This window comes from Oncorhynchus masou, chromosome 28, assembly GCF_036934945.1.
Source record: "Oncorhynchus masou masou isolate Uvic2021 chromosome 28, UVic_Omas_1.1, whole genome shotgun sequence".
NCBI lineage: Eukaryota > Metazoa > Chordata > Actinopteri > Salmoniformes > Salmonidae > Oncorhynchus > Oncorhynchus masou.
In genome coordinates this window covers 16617495-16635705 of record NC_088239.1, presented here as the reverse complement: position 1 = coordinate 16635705, position 18211 = coordinate 16617495, and the positions used below count along the sequence as shown (strand labels likewise).

The 18211-nt window shown below is 40.8% G+C and overlaps 1 protein-coding gene across 4 annotated transcripts in view; it reads left to right on the top strand.

Annotated features, from left to right (window-relative positions):
• Nucleotides 1-18211, top strand: part of LOC135517273 (dipeptidyl aminopeptidase-like protein 6) — a 297746-nt gene that overhangs the window by 211214 nt on the left and 68321 nt on the right. For all 4 annotated transcript variants that reach the window (XM_064941420.1, XM_064941419.1, XM_064941418.1 and 1 more), the window contains exon 2: nucleotides 17863-17977. In XM_064941420.1, coding sequence (XP_064797492.1) covers nucleotides 17863-17977 — 115 coding nt within the window. The remainder of the gene's footprint in view (nucleotides 1-17862; nucleotides 17978-18211) is intronic.

Here is an 18211-nt window from a genome sequence, read left to right as displayed (position 1 = left end):
TTTTATTTATTATTAGATTCAGATCCTCTCTTCTTCAGGTCTGAATAAATAACTGCTATGCCCTACCGCCATCGCTCTTCTTTCAAACTACCCATATTCTATTAGCTGCTGTATTCAGCAAACAAGAGCTTGCTTCCCTCTTTGAATAGTCTATTGGTATAAGAAATGCTAAAAAAAAGGTATGTCTAGCAAGCTATTCTAGTCTAGCTTTTCCTGCATGGGACTCTAAGAGCTAGGGAGCATTTTATAAGGAGAGAGCACAAGTGTGTGTCTATTGCGCAAGAGAGAGGCTATAAGTTAGACGCTTATTATGCTCATTATGCATAACCAATTATTCATTAGATAAAAATAAGGCTAATACTGTATTGAATTTATTACCTGAAAGAGGTAGGCAAGGACATCTATATATAGGGTTATATGTAAATCTAGAACAGGATTATCGATTTTGGATGCAATTTGAATGGAGTTGACAGAGAGAGAGACTGCGAGAGAGTGCTGGTGTGTGCACTGATTTAAAGCAACGATATACGAATGATGGGCTGTTTAAAAATATATATAATCTTTACAATTAAAAACAAGGTGACCCCCGAAAGCCAGATGGAAATAGGTTAATTAGACTCCAATTCAGTCTTTATATTACTGTAGCATAGGCCTACATTTGCTGCAGTATAGTCTATCTGTCACAAAGAAAAAAGTTACCATGATGAGATGATAGGTCTTTCATGCATTGTGAACTGCGCTCCATACAGAGATGAGCTGTCTGTCCCCACACTGAGCGTTGATTCATCATGCAGAGGCCGTAGAAAAGCCAGATTTAGACATGCTGTTCATATAAATAATAAATAATAATTTACTGGTTTCTCGCAGTTATTTATCCCGTGAAAGGGGAGTGGTTTGGAGGGGGGGGGGGTCACGGAGGATGTGCGGTTCTGAGACGGACGTGTGTGAGTGGTTGTCCATCTGTAAATATATGTTAGTACTTCTGCAAGTCTGTGTATTCACTTCATTGATTTTAATAAAGTTTCATCAAAATGTAGATGGGTGTATTTAGAACAATGTAGCCTCTCTCACCATTTGTAATATTTTATGTGAACTTTGCATAGACATCCAGATGTGATATTTGTCAGTGGCTACTCTAAAAGGCAGGCTTCGCTCTCATTTTCTCAGGGGACTGTGGAACATGATTAATATGAATAAATCAACAACAACAGGTGGCGAGATCGAAATCTTGTGTCAAACAGCTTTTGGCTTCACCAGGGTTGCCATGAGAACATAACAAACAGACTATGAAATTGAAAATAATTCAATTCAAAGTGAATGGTACATTTTCCCAGCAGGCATCCTGTAAAGTACTTGGGCAGAAAACTCTTTCTAAATGTGTGTATATATATTTTTGGAATTTCAAAGTTAGACCACATGCATCTTGGCCAAAGTCCCTTTGTTCATATAATTTATTATAGGAGACTTTCGTCTGGAGTCCTAGAGAGCTCTCTTGTGTCCTTCTAACATTTTGCAATATCAATAAGATGTTTAGCCTTAAAGGAACCTTCTGATGTGCTTTGGATACATTTTGTCCACCATGATTAACCATCTTGATTTCATATGAAATTTGGCAGTAGCCTACAACATTGACCTTGCTATAGAAACCTACTGCCATATTAGCACGGGTAAATGTCAATAGGAGTATGGGTGTCCTTCTTTCTCATGTCCCCATTTCATTACCCAGAGGGTGTCTGCCTGTGCGTATTGTTTCCATGGCATCAATTTATTTCTCGAAATGACATGACTAGCGTGCAGTGTGGGAATGAAGGCTTATAGAAAACAACAACGGTAAAGAGCCTTTTCAATTCTTCATGTTCCTGGGAGGTACGCACACGCATACACTGTGGCCAGGCGTGAATAACAATCCCTCAGTCTGGACAGGGCGGGTTGCTTTGCCCTTGAAGTCTTGCATTTTGGCCGGTTCTCTCTATCCCTCCCTCTCTCCGCAGATTACTTTTTAATAACTTTGTCCCAAACTTTTTGATTCAAACATTGGTAACTGTCGATACCTTTTCGACTGGGTTGAAATGCAGCTCAACATCAGCCGAGGATGAAACATTGTTTGGATGTCTTCCTCTCGGATATAGATTGAGGACTTTTGACTCTGTTGATGTTATATGGACTTGACACTGGCTATAAGTGTTTTTATTCCATACATGCAGTAGGTTTTTGTTTTCCGATTGTGGCACACCACATAAACCATTCCATCGTTGAATTCAATATGTTGACTGATCATGCGATGATCGCACATATCAATTCCACTAAAGGTGGCGGGAAATTAGGTTTACCTCTACTTAACATATATAAAGTTTAACATGTTTTTGGTTACTATATGATTCCATATGTGTTATTTCATAGTTTTGATATCTTCTATTATTCTACAATGCAGAAAATAGTAAAAATAAAGAAAAGACCTTGAATGAATAGGTGTGTCCAAACTTTTGACTGGTACTGTATATAAAGTAGTATCTTTACAATTTGTTTCAAATTTTCTTTTCTAATTTGTTTGTCTTGTGATGAGAGGGGGAATAGAGGGAAATGGGATACCTAATCAGTTGTACAACTGAATGCAATCAACTGAAATGTGTCTTCTTTGGCAAGCCCAGCAATGTCCATGATCTGGGCTTTTCCCTCAAGCCTGTGCAGAACTTGATTCTGAATCCAGTTCTGCACAGGCTTGAGGGAAATGCCCAGACCATGGACATTGCTGGGCTTGCCAAATGGAGACTGCTCTTAATTTGTCTGTATCCCTACCATCCTGGACATACTGATGGACTGCGATGAAACAAAATTAAACTGTAGCCTGGTTTATGATCCATCCTTCATGACTGAACGTAGCGTTCTGGTTTTATCAAGAAATATTTATAGCATCCCACTCCCAACAAACAACAGAAAAACACATTCGTCCATTCATCCATTATACATGAGATTAGCGTGGAATACTTCTCTCACACAAGTGGCTCATCAGCATAGACACATCTACCTCATGTGCATCAAGCAAATGAACCTCACAGAAGATTTTCCCATGAATATCCTCATCATTCAAACTATTGTGCACTGCTAAACATTTACGTGCACATAAACCATTAAAAGCTTTTGGTGTCCAACATCAGAGTTGCCATTGGTTGAAATCTGTGGAATTAATGTTAAGTAATCACCCTACCCTCCACATGCTTCAGAATGGTAATGTCCTTCCTTTGCCAACTGTTCAGCTTCCTTGTTCAGAAGGGACAACATATATGACCATCCAGCCATAGGCTGGTGTATAACTCAGTTCTCCTGTAACTAACTTTGGCAGACGTCGGAGCACGCTGTGCCATTTCATATAGATTTTACAGCAGGAGGTCAGTTGGCTGTCTCACCCTCTGAGCCTCTCTAATGGACTGGAAATGAATCACTCCCAAATCAAACAATCCAAGCAGAAATTTAAAAAAACATGAGGTTGAAGATGATTTCTTCCCCCCGTGAGCAGATAGGAGGCACACACTGTTTATTCATGTCTTTGTCATCCTCCGTAGTCCGCTAGACTTGGTTTTACAGAATTGTTTTTAACTGTGAGGCAAGTGACTAGGATGCACCCTGATACACCTTAAAAATATTGTGTGCACTGTCTGTTATGCATAACATGAGTATTTTAAAGGTGAACCCTAGTCAGATAAATATTGTTTTTACATAACATCAGTCAAAACAAAAGGGAGAGGATTTGGACAGTCCTGAGGTTAATCTAATAATATTTAGGAAAATGAACTAGGTCTGAGAAGACTGAAATGGGAATAAAACAATCCCTCTGTTTTTGAGGATTATGCCTGAACCGTGAAACACAAGGATGCAGGAGGAGAGCAGATTGCATCTTTCCTCTTGCTCAGGTACAGCAAAGCCTGAATGTTGATAGCCACTGCTGTGTGGCCATAAGGTCAACACAACAAGCACTGTTATTTTTATTGGTATTACACTGTCAATGGTACTGACACTATTATCACTGCTCTGACAAATGAAAAACCATTGCCGATACCCAAATGATATCAGCCACTGCCCAACCCATACCACTACATTTCACTATTACACTTGTTGAACACTGTAAATACATACAACTTTCTCTCTCTCGTCAACTTCATGTTCCTCACTTCTTATCTGGCCCCAAACGTTGTTTGCTGGCTCTTACGTATGACTGCCGATAGTTGTATTATTATTGTCACTTTGATCAACTCCGACCAGTAATATCACGCAACATTGAATCAGGCCTGATTCAGAGCTAATGCTAAGCAGCAGCAGTAATAGTAGCTGACTCCACACTGCTGCAGGCCCTGCCATTGACTTTACTTACTGCTGGCTTCCCAATGATGCCGTTTCCAATTAAGACACACTGACTGTATACTTACCCTCAAAAATGCTGGTAGGCTGAGGAAATCCTTAATTCATGTAACCGATGGACAATTTAATGGTGGATGTTGATGGTTGATGATGAACAAAGCTGATGACCTGGGTTTGCTTAGCCAGTTGGTTACAATACCAAGTCATTCTGAAACATACTGACACTTTAGGCTTACCTCTCTATTCCCCACCTCACCCTAGGGTTCTATTGGTTTGAGCTTGTTGTGTTCCTCTGATTGTACAACAGGTCTTAGCTCTCTCTCTCTCTTCTCTCTCTCTTCTCTCTCTCTCTCTCTTCTCTCTCTCTCTCTCTCTCTCTCTCCTGTGTAATTCCAAGAAGATCTATTCATAGGTCTCTCTCAATAGGGTTTCTGTAGTCCACCCCCTCCTACAGCTTCTCCATGCCCACCAGCCAGAATGGTCGACATAACAGCTATTTCCATGCATTCCACCCAGGCGAGGCAGAGCCCCAGAGGCATAGCACCACAGGCAGAAAGGCCCAGACCACAGACCTCAATGTTGGATTTCAGGGAGGCAACTCGATTTCACCCGTAGCCCAGGCTCCATGGCCTGTTCTGATGATAGGATCCCAGTCCAACTTTATTTTCTATGAAAAGTTATATTTTTTCTTCCAACGTCAAAACTCCCCTGAATGAAAGTAAACTTCAGTTTGAAAGCTAACCACTCACTGCTGTAGGAGATCAAATCAAATCAAATGTATTTATATACCCCTTCGTACATCAGCTGATATCTCAAAGTGCTGTACAGAAAATATGAATTTCACTGCCTTTCTATACAGTCTGTATTCAGGTCTACTCCTTTTTGTTGCTCCCTCTTCTAGTTCTTGCATTGATTTCCTCACAGCCTTTAATCAGTTGTTTACGTAACCTTCTGCCAAGAACATAGTGTTGACTTGTCTCCTCTTTTCACCACCTCCAACCTCCTCTCTACAGTTACCCCACCCCCACCTCTAATCACGTCTTCATTAATCCATTGCAGACGGCCACCCAGATAATTGTGCTAATCATTATCATAATTGCAGATCACAGAGGCATGATCGGGAAGGTTAGTTGCCGTGTTTAGAGAGCTCACAAAGTCTTGGGCACTGGAAGTGTAATTGCCTTCTGGCTGAGGAATCTGCTGAACTGTTTCAGAAGTTCTATGAGTTTGTGAGATTGGTGAAAAGATGAGGTAACCAGTAGATAATAAAGGGGACACTGTGTATTGATCACTAAGTGAGGTTTCCAGAGGCCCCGTTGGAGATGGCTGGTCTATGCTCGATATTCTTTATGCTGGTGGGGCCCACCTAATGAGCCACATCTATGGATCATCACATTCAGAGAAATCGAAGCCAAAGACTACCATTTATCAGCCTGGAAGGAGACCAGTATCTCCAATGGCAAGCCATTCCAGGTAGCACTTTTTGAAATCAGATATGGCGTTAAAGATATTCTAGATATAAGAATCTTTCCATATTGGAAATGGTAGCGTATTATAGTCTATAGGCCTACCTGTAAAAATGTTGATGTAGACAACAATAGTTCTGAGGGACTATAGTTTCACTGTACTGTGAACTTTAGGCTTGGGCAATATCCTGGTATACGGTATTAACTTTATATTTCAAAATACCGATGGGGGTGCACCCCAAATGACAAATACTCCAGTGTGGTAAGCAAAGTATATCTATAAGAAATGTAAGATGTGTCAAATAAATGATATCCAGCTCAGGGCTCCAGCATTTGGTTTGCTAACTTGCTAGCTAAGTGGCTTGATGCCAAGATCAAGCTTCTTGGTTACAGCAGAGACATTCAATCCCCTCCTGGATCAAGATCCCTGTTGCCTAAATTGTTTTTTTGTGTAAATAGCTTTGAAATAGCGCCACTTGTTTGCACTTCCAGTAATACCATATACCCCAGTATGGAACAGAAACGGTATGAATATCTGGATATCGCCCAACATTATTAGTCCACAATCTGAGTTAATAGAAGCTGGTATTGAATGACTATTCACATCAAATGACTATTCACATCGTGTCGGTGTTGTGTCATAGTATGAAAAGTGGAGGCCAACCAGAAATTATATGGGATCTAACAATTGACCTAATCACATACGTCACTCCATGATCCAATATATACAGTGCCTTGCGAAATTATTCGGCCCCCTTGAACTTTGTGACCTTTTGCCACATTTCAGGCTTCGAGCATAAAGATATAAAACTGTATTTTTTTGTGAAGAATCAACAACACGTGGTACACAATCATGAAGTGGAACGACATTTATTGGATATTTCAAACTTTTTTAACAAATCAAAAACTGAAAAATTGGGCGTGCAAAATTATTCAGCCCCTTTACTTTCAGTGCAGCAAACTCTCCAGAAGTTCAGTGAGGATCTCTGAATGATCCAATGTTGACCTAAATGACTAATGATGATAAATACAATCCACCTGTGTGTAATCAAGTCTCTGTATAAATGCACCTGCACTGTGATAGTCTCAGAGGTCCGTTAAAAGCGCAGAGAGCATCATGAAGAACAAGGAACACACCAGGCAGGTCCGAGATACTGTTGTGAAGAAGTTTAAAGCCGGATTTGGATACAAAAAGATTTCCCAAGCTTTAAACATTCCAAGGAGCACTGTGCAAGGGATAATATTGAAATGGAAGGAGTATCAGACCACTGCAAATCTACCAAGACCTGGCCGTCCCTCTAAACTTTCAGCTCATACAAGGAGAAGACTGATCAGAGATGCAGCCAAGAGGCCCATGATCACTCTGGATGAACTGCAGAGATCTACAGCTGAGGTGGGAGACTCTGTCCATAGGACAACAATCAGTCGTATATTACACAAATCTGGCCTTTATGGAAGAGTGGCAAGAAGAAAGCCATTTCTTAAAGATATCCATAAAAAGTGTCATTTAAAGTTTGCCACAAGCCACCTGGGAGACACACCAAACATGTGGAAGAAGGTGCTCTGCTCAGATGAAACCAAAATTGAACTTTTTGGCAACAATGCAAAACGTTATGTTTGGCGTAAAAGCAACACAGCTCATCTCCCTGAACACACCATACCCACTGTCAAGCATGGTGGTGGCAGCATCATGGTTTTGGCCTGCTTTTCTTCAGCAGGGACAGGGAGGATGGTTAAAATTGATGGGAAGATGGATGGAGCCAAATACAGGACCATTCTGGAAGAAAACCTGATTGAGTCTGCAAAAGACCTGAGACTGGGACGGAGATTTGTCTTCCAACAAGACAATGATCCAAAACATAAAGCAAAATCTACAATGGAATGGTTCAAAAATAAACATATCCAGGTGTTAGAATGGCCAAGTCAAAGTCCAGACCTGAATCCAATCGAGAATCTGTGGAAAGAACTGAAAACTGCTGTTCACAAATGCTCTCCATCCAACCTCACTGAGCTCGAGCTGTTTTGCAAGGAGGAATGGGAAAAAATTTCAGTCTCTCGATGTGCAAAACTGATAGAGACATACCCCAAGCGACTTACAGCTGTAATCGCAGCAAAAGGTGGCGCTACAAAGTATTAACTTAAGGGGGCTGAATAATTTTGCACGCCCAATTTTTCAGTTTTTGATTTGTTAAAAAAGTTTGAAATATCCAATAAATGTCGTTCCACTTCATGATTGTGTCCCACTTGTTGTTGATTCTTCACAAAAAAATACAGTTTTATATCTTTATGTTTGAAGCCTGAAATGTGGCAAAAGGTCGCAAAGTTCAAGGGGGCCGAATACATTCGCAAGGCACTGTAGATACAGTAGAGTATATTACTTTTAGGCTTGTTCATAATGAATACATTAACACACTACAGGGTATTTTGCTACTGCAGTCCTAAATAGGCCTATCATGCAGTTGTTATCTATTGTGCAAGACTCACGTCTCATCTGAGAAGTCCTTATTAATGTTACCATGTCTTCACCTCCGACAGTATTTAGTTCAGTTTACCTTATCTATGCTGGAATGTATTTTCGAGAACTACACTCCCTAGCTGGACTTGACTTTGAGCTAATTAGGAGGAAGACTCCCAACTCTTCAGTTCGAGAGGAAATGAGGCTATGGGGATCTTGTTAATCACTCTTCAGTTGTGTGCTTCGATATTAACCCCAAAGGACAAATACTCCTGTGTGGTAAAGTAAACTGTGTTATAACACGTGACTGTGAGGAGGAAGGAAGCTCTAGGAGAGAGTTCCCAGACTTAGCCAGAGGGAGCACCTGTGTTGCTGTCCTCAGTACTGTATGTGTCAGTGAGGGCTCATTATATCATCACTAGTCATCACCAGTACATTGGACTTTAATGTTTCCCTTAATTGGATTGGCCGTACATTTTGATGGCAAAATTGTTACTTAATTCACAGGTTCCCTTTAGATGGTCTCTCAGGAGAAAGTGTAACCTAAGTGTAACCTATAGTTGAGCAAGAGAACAACTCGTAATTTCTTCCATCTGATCACGCCTTTCTTAACGTACATTTTCATTTGATATGAATATACTATGATGGTTGACAATAAGAAACAGGAAACCGTGATTTATGTACAAGCTGACTATCTAAATAGAGCGTCAGATGTGTTACTCCATTTTCTCTTCTGTCTGTTTTGTACTCCAGTATGCCTGTTCTGTGGCAGAGCTAGTATAAAAACCAACCTTTCAGAGCTGAAAGGTTCAGGATAAGGTTTCTATTCATGGGAACCCTCTGAAGTCCACATGCTAAAAGATGAATAGGAGAATAAAGGAATTGAGCAAATGGACTGAGAATGAGATTCTTCTCTAGACTGTGACACAAAGGCAGGCTTGAAACGACTGCTATTTTGTCCAGTATAATACATCAAATTAATGTGGGATCTTATTTTCCAACTAAATGGAATATTGCCACCAAATTGCATGTTCTTTGAGATGGATGAAGGCTTATCTTCACAAAATAATTTTCTTGGCCCTCCCAGGCTGTTCTGTAGGTTATTGCCAAGCATTTGTGACCTGCCTGGCCGATACCCTTTGAACATCGTTTTCAGACACATTAGAGTGCATCAGGAATAAATTGAGCCCCTCCTCTCCCCGAGATAGGGAAATTGACCGAGCAAGTTAAGCTTTCTTTAATGCTTTGAGATCACAAAGCCTTAGGCTGCAAGTGTAAACTCCACTTTGAATGTATAAAGAAACTGGTGTGTTCAGGTCCCACTCAGTTGAATAAACACAAATGTGTGTGACAATTAAAGATAATAAGACATGAAAAATGCATTGATGTATTTTCTGTTTATTGCATCCACTCTGTTACTATGTCAAGGAAACACTGTACATTTCCTGTTTCTTAGCAAAGGCATTTCAGCAGTGGTGTAAAGTATTTAAGTAAAAAATACTTCAAAGCACTACTTAACTTGTTTTTTGGGGTATCAGTACTTTACTATTTATATTTTTGACAACTTTTACTCCACTACATTCCTTAAGAAAATAATGTACTTCTTACTCCATACATTTTCCCTGACATCCAAAAGTACTTGTTACATATTGAATGCTTATCAGGACAGAAAAATGGTCCAATTTACACACTTATCAAGAGAACATCAGTGGTCATCCATACTGCCTCTGATCTGGAGGACTCTTAAGTTTGCGTGTTGGAGTGTGCCCCTGGCTGTTCTTAATTAGAAATGTGTGTTGTCTCGTTTGCTTAATATAAAGAAGTTTTCTGTATTTTTACTTTTGATACTTAGGTATATTTAAAACCAAATACTTGTAGACTTTTTCTTAAGTAGTAGGTAACTTTCACTTTTACTTGAGTCATTTTCTATTAAGGTATCTTTACTTTTACTCAAGCATGACAATTGGGTACTTTTTCTACCACTGAATTTCAGTCACAGTAGTTCTGGTTTAGCTGAGGTTAGGTTAGGGTTAGGGTTACATAGCCCGTTTTATATTATTTGGAGCCTCGGGGGCTGAATTTGATGTATAGGCCTCTTCTAAATTGAGTGTAAAGTCATGTTCTGTAGTCCCTACACAATATGTGGGGGAGATATATATTTGTCCAAACCTGTGGTGAATTCCACAGTGTATTAGTACAATGATGGTCATGAATAAAATAGAGGGTAAACTAATACAATTTACAAAACTGGCAATACAAAGTTTGAGGCAATACTGCTGTGGAAAGAGGACTTGATGGTTTTGCTTTATTGATGCAGCCTCCTATACACAACTCCGACAAAGTTTCAGACATCGCAACTGTTCAGAATGATAAGCTCATGAAGCTATGCACTCTGGCAGCTTTGAATGCAGGAGAACATTCCCCATGAGATGGGCTCCACAATACCCAGCACAGCACTGTTCTCCCATTTCTCACTGCATGAGTTCATGCACAGTGATCGTTACCATTGCAGACTCTCAATCCAGACCAGAATTCATTCAGTGATTATTGAAAACTCCCCCTACTTTCATTCAATATAGCTGGAAGGTACACAGAGATGAACTGATCTTGTCGACAGGCTGGGAAGCATCAGAGTAGCTTTCATTGGAGACTTCAGGTTCATATGGAGGGAGAGGTTCCAGTGTAGCTAGCATTCTTCTCTAGAGTAACACATCTTTCTCAAGGCGGTTGAATATTGATTAAACTACAACCTGTCAGTGAAGTCCGCTGCTCATAGTACCTGATGCTGGGACGTCTGTATTTCTACCTCCTCCTGTTTATTTGGTGTTTATTAGATTGCACAAATGCTGTACAAGAAAAAATGCTGTATGAGAAAAAAAAACTTTATACTGATCAGAGATGGAAATATATTTCTTCGTTCAGATAACCTAGCTGACCAATATCTTCTAGCTGTTAAAAATGTCACTCCGTTTTGGCTGTGTTAACGTTCGTCACCGAAAATCAATTAAACCTAGTGACAGTCACATGTTGACTCAAACATGCAAAAGCGATACTTTTTAAAGTGTATTTGCAAGTTCAATCAGGTTCTACCAATTGGCAAAGTATTTAAACATTTTTACTACTAAACACAGTAAACATCTGATTCTGACTTTCACGGGAGAACATATCCATGGAAAAATAGTACTAGGGACTGACTCCATCCCGCAGTCATAATTATGCCAAATTAAAAGACTTCAAATTGTCTTGCAGCGTTGGATCATCTTAGCCCCACAAGCGTTTTTGTATATTGATGTGTTTGTTTAGTCAGCTGTGACTACACACGGGCTGTTTACAGTACAATGATCACGCTTTGTCACAGCAGAAGCCCTGCACTCGTTACTGGTGTGAAGCAAGGCCCAGGCACTCCGGCAGTACTGCCCAGGGTAAAGTCTCAATTGATAAACATGACCCAGACCAGAATGCACCCCCTCTATTCTCTCTGTCTCTGATCTCTCTGCTTCTCTGTTGCCTTCTGAAGCTGAGAAGTGAAGATCTTATCAAGTAGTTGTTTTCTTCTGTTTGCGGAATATGTCTAAAGCTGTGGTCTGCTGTGACTTTAGTGTCTTTCTTCATGTGTGTTATGAATAATTTTGTGTGTGTGTGCCAACCCTGATGTGTTACAATTGAAATCTACTGTGTAGGTGTTATGGTGAGTGCAGGTCTATTATATTGGGTCTAATGTCAAATCCATAATCTGTTCTACAAAACAGTGTGATGTTTATCCTCTCATATTGGCACAATCATCCTCAGTGGTCCTTTAACTGTACGCAGTGGGCAATCAAAGTTTCCCCTATATATTTTAATTAGATATTTCTGTATATAATTTTCAATACATTTGATAACATTTCTAAAAACATGTTTTTGCTTTGTCATTATGAGGTATTGTGTGTAAGTTGATTTTTAAATTTAATTCATTTTAGAATAAGGCTGTAACGTAACAAAATATGGAGAAATTCAAGGGGTCTGAATACTTTCAGAATACTTTCCCTAATCTGTTCTCAAACAGTGTGATACTTGTCCTCTCATATTGGCGAAATCATACTCAGTGCTCCTTTAACTGTACGCAGTGGGCAATCAGGGTTTCCCCTATATTTAAATCCTTGCCACTCCAAAAAATGTGATACAAAAATAGCAATTCAGGATGGTAAAATATTTGCAGTGCAAATTTAAACGACTAAAACCAGATATAAAATATGTAGAAAAGATAATGGGCAGTGTAGTGGAGGGCTAAAGGACTGTATTATTTTAAGGTTTCTGGTATGGGCGTGTTCGCCTCGCCGTCGGTCAGAACGCATTGATGCGAAGACAGTTAATGGTTGGCTTGTAGTTTACTTGAAGATAGACAGTATATAACAGCACAGTATGTACAGTGCCTTCAGAAAGCATTCATACCCTTTGACTTTTTCCACATTTGGTTGTGTTACAGCATGAATTTAAGGGTTGTAAAGCTCTTTGAGACTTACCCAGAAAGATTTACAGCTGTAATCTGTGCCAAAGGCGCTTCTACAGTGTTGCTTCTGAGGTTTTTGCTTTGTCATTATGAGGTGTTGTTTGTAGATTGAGGAGGATTTTGTTGAAAAAAACAATTTAATCCATTATGGATTAAGGCTGTAACATAACATGTAACGTGTAACGTAAAGTGGAAAAAGTCAAGGGATTTGAATACTTTCGGAATTCGGAAATAGTCAGACCGCTTTTTTGCAAATGTATGAACAATAAAAAACTGAAACATCACATTTACGTAAGTATTCAGACCCCAGTACTTTGTTGAAGCACCTTTGGCAGCGATTAGAGCCTTTAAGTTTTCTTGGGTATGAGTTTCTCCCATTCTTCTCTGCAGATCCTCTCAAGCTCTGTCAGGTTGGATGTGGAGCATCGCTGAACAGCTATTTTCAAGTCTCTCCAGTGATGTACCATCGTGTTCAAGTCTGGGCTCTGGCTGGGCCACTCAAGGACATTCAGAGACTTGTCCCGAAGCCACTCCTGCATTGTCTTGGCAGTGTGCTTAGGGTCGTTGTCCTATTGGAAGGTGAACCTTCACCCCAGTCTGAGGTCCTGAGGACTCTGGAGCAGGTTTTCATCAAGGATCTCACCGTACGTTGCTCCGTTCATCTTTCCCTTGATCCTGATTAGTCTCCCAGTCCCTGCCGCTGAAGAACATCACCACAGCATGATGCTGCCACCACCATGCTTCACCGTAGGGAGTTCTTCACAGAGGAACTCTGGACCTCTGTCAGAGTGACCATTGGGTTTTTGGTTACCTGCCTGATCAAGGCCCTTCTCCCTCGACTGCTCAGTTTGGCCTGGCAGCCAGCTCTAGGAAGAGTCTTGGTGGTTTCAAGCTTCTTCCATTTAAGAATGATGGAGCCACTGTGTTCTTGGGGACCTTCAATGCTGCAGACATTTTTTGGTACCCTTCCCCAGATCTGTGCCTCGACACAATCCTGTCTCGGAGCTCTACGAACAATTCCTTTGACCTCATGGCTTGGTTTTTGCTCTGACATGCACTGTCAACTGTAGGACCTTATATAGACAAGTGTGTGTGCCTTTCCAAATCACCGTAAACACCGTAATCACTGCCAAAGGTGCTTCAACAAAGCACTGAGTAAAGGATCTGAATACTTATGTAAATGTCATATTTCATATTTGTATTTAATACATTTGCTAAATGTTCTAAAAATGTCACAATGTTAGTAATAATGATGGTTGGACCAAGGCGCAGCGTGAGTATAGTTCCACATCTTTTAATGAACAAGTGAAACTTACAACAATTGTTATTTTTTATTTTTTTTCACGTTTATTTAACCAGGCAGGCAAGTTGAGAACAAGTTCTCATTTACAATTGCGACATGGCCAAGATAAAGCAAAGCAGTTCGACACGTACAACAACACAGAGTTACACATGGAGTAAAACGAAGTCAAAGTCAATAATACAGGAGAAAAATAAGTCTATATATGATGTGAGCAAATGAGGTGAGATAAGGGACGTAAAGGCAGAAAAGAAAAAAAAGGCCATGGTTGCGAAGTAAATACAATATAGCAAGTAAAACATTGGCATGGTAGGTTTGCAGTGGAAGAATGTGCAAGGTAGAAATAGTTATAATGGGGTTCAAAGGAGCAAAATAAATAAATAAATACAGTAGGGGAAGAGGTAGTTGTTTGGGCTAAATTATAGATGGGCTATGTACAGGTGCAGTAATCTGTGAGCTGCTCTGACAGCTGGTGCTTAATGCTAGTGAGGGAGATGTGTTTCCAGTTTCAGAGATTTTTGTAGTTTGTTCCAGTCATTGGCAGCAGAGAACTGGAAGGAGAGGCGGCCAAAGGAGGAATTGGTTTTGGGGGTGACCAGAGAGATATACCTGCTGGAGCGCGTGCTACAGGTGGGTGCTACTATGGTGACCAGCGAGCTGAGATAAGGGGGGACTTTACCTAGCAGGGTCTTGTAGATGACATGGAGCCAGTGGGTTTGGCGATGAGTATGAAGCGAGGGCCAGCCAACAAGAGCGTACAGGTCGCAGTTTTGGGTAGTGGTGACAAAACGGATGGCACTGTGATACACTACATCCAATTTATTGAGTAGGGTATTGAAGGCTATTTTGTAAATGACATCGCCGAAGTCGAGGATCGGTAGGATAGTCAGTTTTACGAGGGTATGTTTGGCAGCATGAGTGAAGGATGCTTTGTTGCGAAATAGGAAGCCAATTCTAGATTTAACCCCCATAGAGACTGCCAGAGGCCCGGACAACAGGCCCTCCGATTTTACACACTGAACTCTTTCTGAGAAGTATTTGGTGAACCAGGCCATGCAATCATTTGAGAAACCAAGGCTATCGAGTCTGCCGATGAGGATGTGGTCATTGACAGAGTCGAAAGCCTTGGCCAGGTCAATGAATACAGCTGCACAGTATTGTTTCTTATCGATGGCGGTGAAGATATCGTTTAGGACCTTGAGCGTGGCTGAGGTGCACCCATGACCAGCTATGAAACCAGATTGCATAGCGGAGAAGTGGGTGGTGGGAATCGAAATGGTGGGTAATCTGTTTGTTGACTTGGCTTTCGAGGACCTTAGAAAGGCAATGTAGGATAGATATAGGTCTGTAGCAGTTTTGGTCAAGAGTGTCCCCCCCTTTGAAGAGGGGGATGACCGCAGCTGCTTTCCAATCTTTGGGAATCTCAGACGACACGAAAGAGAGGTTGAACATGCTTGTAATAGGGGTTGCAACAATTTCGGCAGATAATTTTTAGAAAGAAAGGGTCCAGATTGTCTAGCTGATTTGTAGGGGTCCAGATTTTGCAGCTCTTTCAGAACATCAGCTGACTGGATTTGGGAGAAGGAGAAATGGGGAAGGCTTGGGCGAGTTGCTGTGGGGGGTACAGTGCTGTTGACCAGGGTAGGGCTAGCCAGGAGGAAAGCATGGCCAGCCGTAGAAAAATGCAATTATAGTGGATTTATCAGTGATAAAATAACAAAACTTACATAGACCCTACATAGAACAATATCCCATAACCCACAGGTGGAAAAAATGCTACTTAAGTATGATAACCAGCTGCCTCTAATTGGGAATCATACAAATTACCAACATAGAACATCAAACCTAGAACCCCACATAGAAAATATAAACTAGAACAAAAAACCCTAGTCACGCCCTGACCTACTTTAAAATACAGGTTTTCTATGGTCAGGACGTGACAAAAAAACTGTTTTTGCTTTGTCATTATGGGTTATTGATGAGGGGGAAAACCTACTTAAAATTATTAATCAATTTTAGAATAAGGCTGTAACGTAACAAAATGTGGAAAATTCAAGGGGTCTGAATACTTCCGAATGCACTGTATGTTTGTAGCATTTGAGGTTTTTCAATTAAGTAAATGCAGATGGGCAACCCAATGCTTCAACTATGCTGCATCAGTTGGGCTATGGTTATAATGCTTTTAAAGTGGAAATTATATTTCAAATGTCAACATCATTTAATTTTCACTCATTTTGGAGTATAATGTCTTTTAAGCAAAAGTTGATAAAACGAGATTGCTCAATGGCAGGGATACAGTATGTCAGGCTGGCGTTTTACTGTATCTACATCCTAAAGCGGTCTACTCAGGCTGGATAGAACTAAAACAGTATGGCACTTGTAGTGTGTTTGTGGTGGTTCTGTGGAATCAGTGTTGTTTACACCGCAGTCCACTAACTCTTCCCGCCTGCCGTGACGAGCCCTCAGCAGTGACCCCTGCGAAAGCACCCCCGTTTCGCCAGACTGCCACTGGGGATTGTGGGAAAACATGTTGCTGGTTTTAATGAGTGTGTGTAATGGGTGGTGTGGTAAAAAGCCCCCTGCTCTTCCTCTTCTCTCCAGGCTAATGATGTCTGCCACTCCATTCAATTAAGGAGGGAAAGAGGTCACTGAAAGGCTTACCTTGTAGACCAGCCAGGGGGGGACTATTGATTAAGACCTTAGCCACAGATCCTCTCTGCACGTCCTCTGCTCAGGACTTTTTACCCCCCCTACCGTAAACTAATTAAAAAGTTATAAATGCAGCTAATGTTTTAGGCTTTCAATTACCTTTTAAAAGACTCTCCTAGCTTGGTTGTTTTTGTTTATTGGACTTGAACTATAGAAATGTCCAACTTTCTTTTCATCTTTGTTTAAGATTTGGGGTTGATGTAAGCCAATGCTTCATGTTGTTGTTGATGTTGCTGCTGTTGTTCAGGTATAAGCCTCAATACATTTATGAGGACAGATCTATTCAGTGCTACCACTATCAATCATAATTATACTGGCATAGTACATTTTTTCAAAAATCATCAATAATAAGGATTATTATTGGTGCAAAAAGGGGAAGGCTGAAAACCCTTTTCTCATTCCACTCACTCCATACCCAGCAGGGACTGTTTGTCAAATTGATACTTTAACATTTTATTTTGCACTTAATATTAAACCTTGAATATATAATTCATTTGTTTTCTCCCAAAACATGGCTCAAGGTTGCGCCATAATTTCAAATCATTTTTCGAACAGAAAGCCTCTTGACAGCGTTCACCCACCAAAGTTACCAATATTCCGAAAGCTCATTTTCTATCTGTCACATTCGTTTGCCAGTGATGGCCGCTGACCCATCGCCTCATTGATAACCCCCCACATACACACATCTCCTCCATTCATTCTCCCGGCTTTTGCTCATGGTGATTCTACTTGAGAATTTGTGGTGTTTCCGTAGTCCACACTTGTCCTTGACTGACCCATACATTTTAGTTATTCACCTTTCTCTCCCCCTCACTCCCTCCCTCCCTCCTTCCTTTCATTTATCTTTTATTAGTTATTTGTGTAAAATTTTCTCCCTCCCTCTTTCCCCCTACTCTTTATACTAACAGACAGTATCACTCCATTATCTCTCTCCCTTACCCACTTCTCATTTCTTTCTCCTTTTGCTTCTCTTCCTCTCCACAACCTTTATCTTGTTCACTCACCTTATTCACTCTCCTTTCCTGATTTTCTATCTCCTCTCTTTCTCTTTCTGACCGTGTGTTTCTCTTTGTCTGTTTTGTCTGACCAGGAGCTGGTGGGGAGTAACCCTCCTCAGAGGAACTGGAAGGGAATTGCGATTGCCCTGTTGGTCATTCTGGTCATCTGCTCCCTGATCGTCACCTCAGTCATCCTGCTGACACCAGGTAGGTGGGAAGTGGAGTGGAGGGGAGGGGAGACAGGCTTGACTCCCGTACGATATGGTATAAAAGGAAAAAACACAACAATACACGTGTTGTTGTATAGGGTCAGCCATAATAGTATGGCGCCCCTGGAGCAAATTAGGGTTAAGTGCCTTGCTCAAGGGCACATCAACAGATTTTTTACATGTCTTACATGTCTCAGAGTATTGCTCTGGTAGGTGCAGTGCAGTTGCCTTG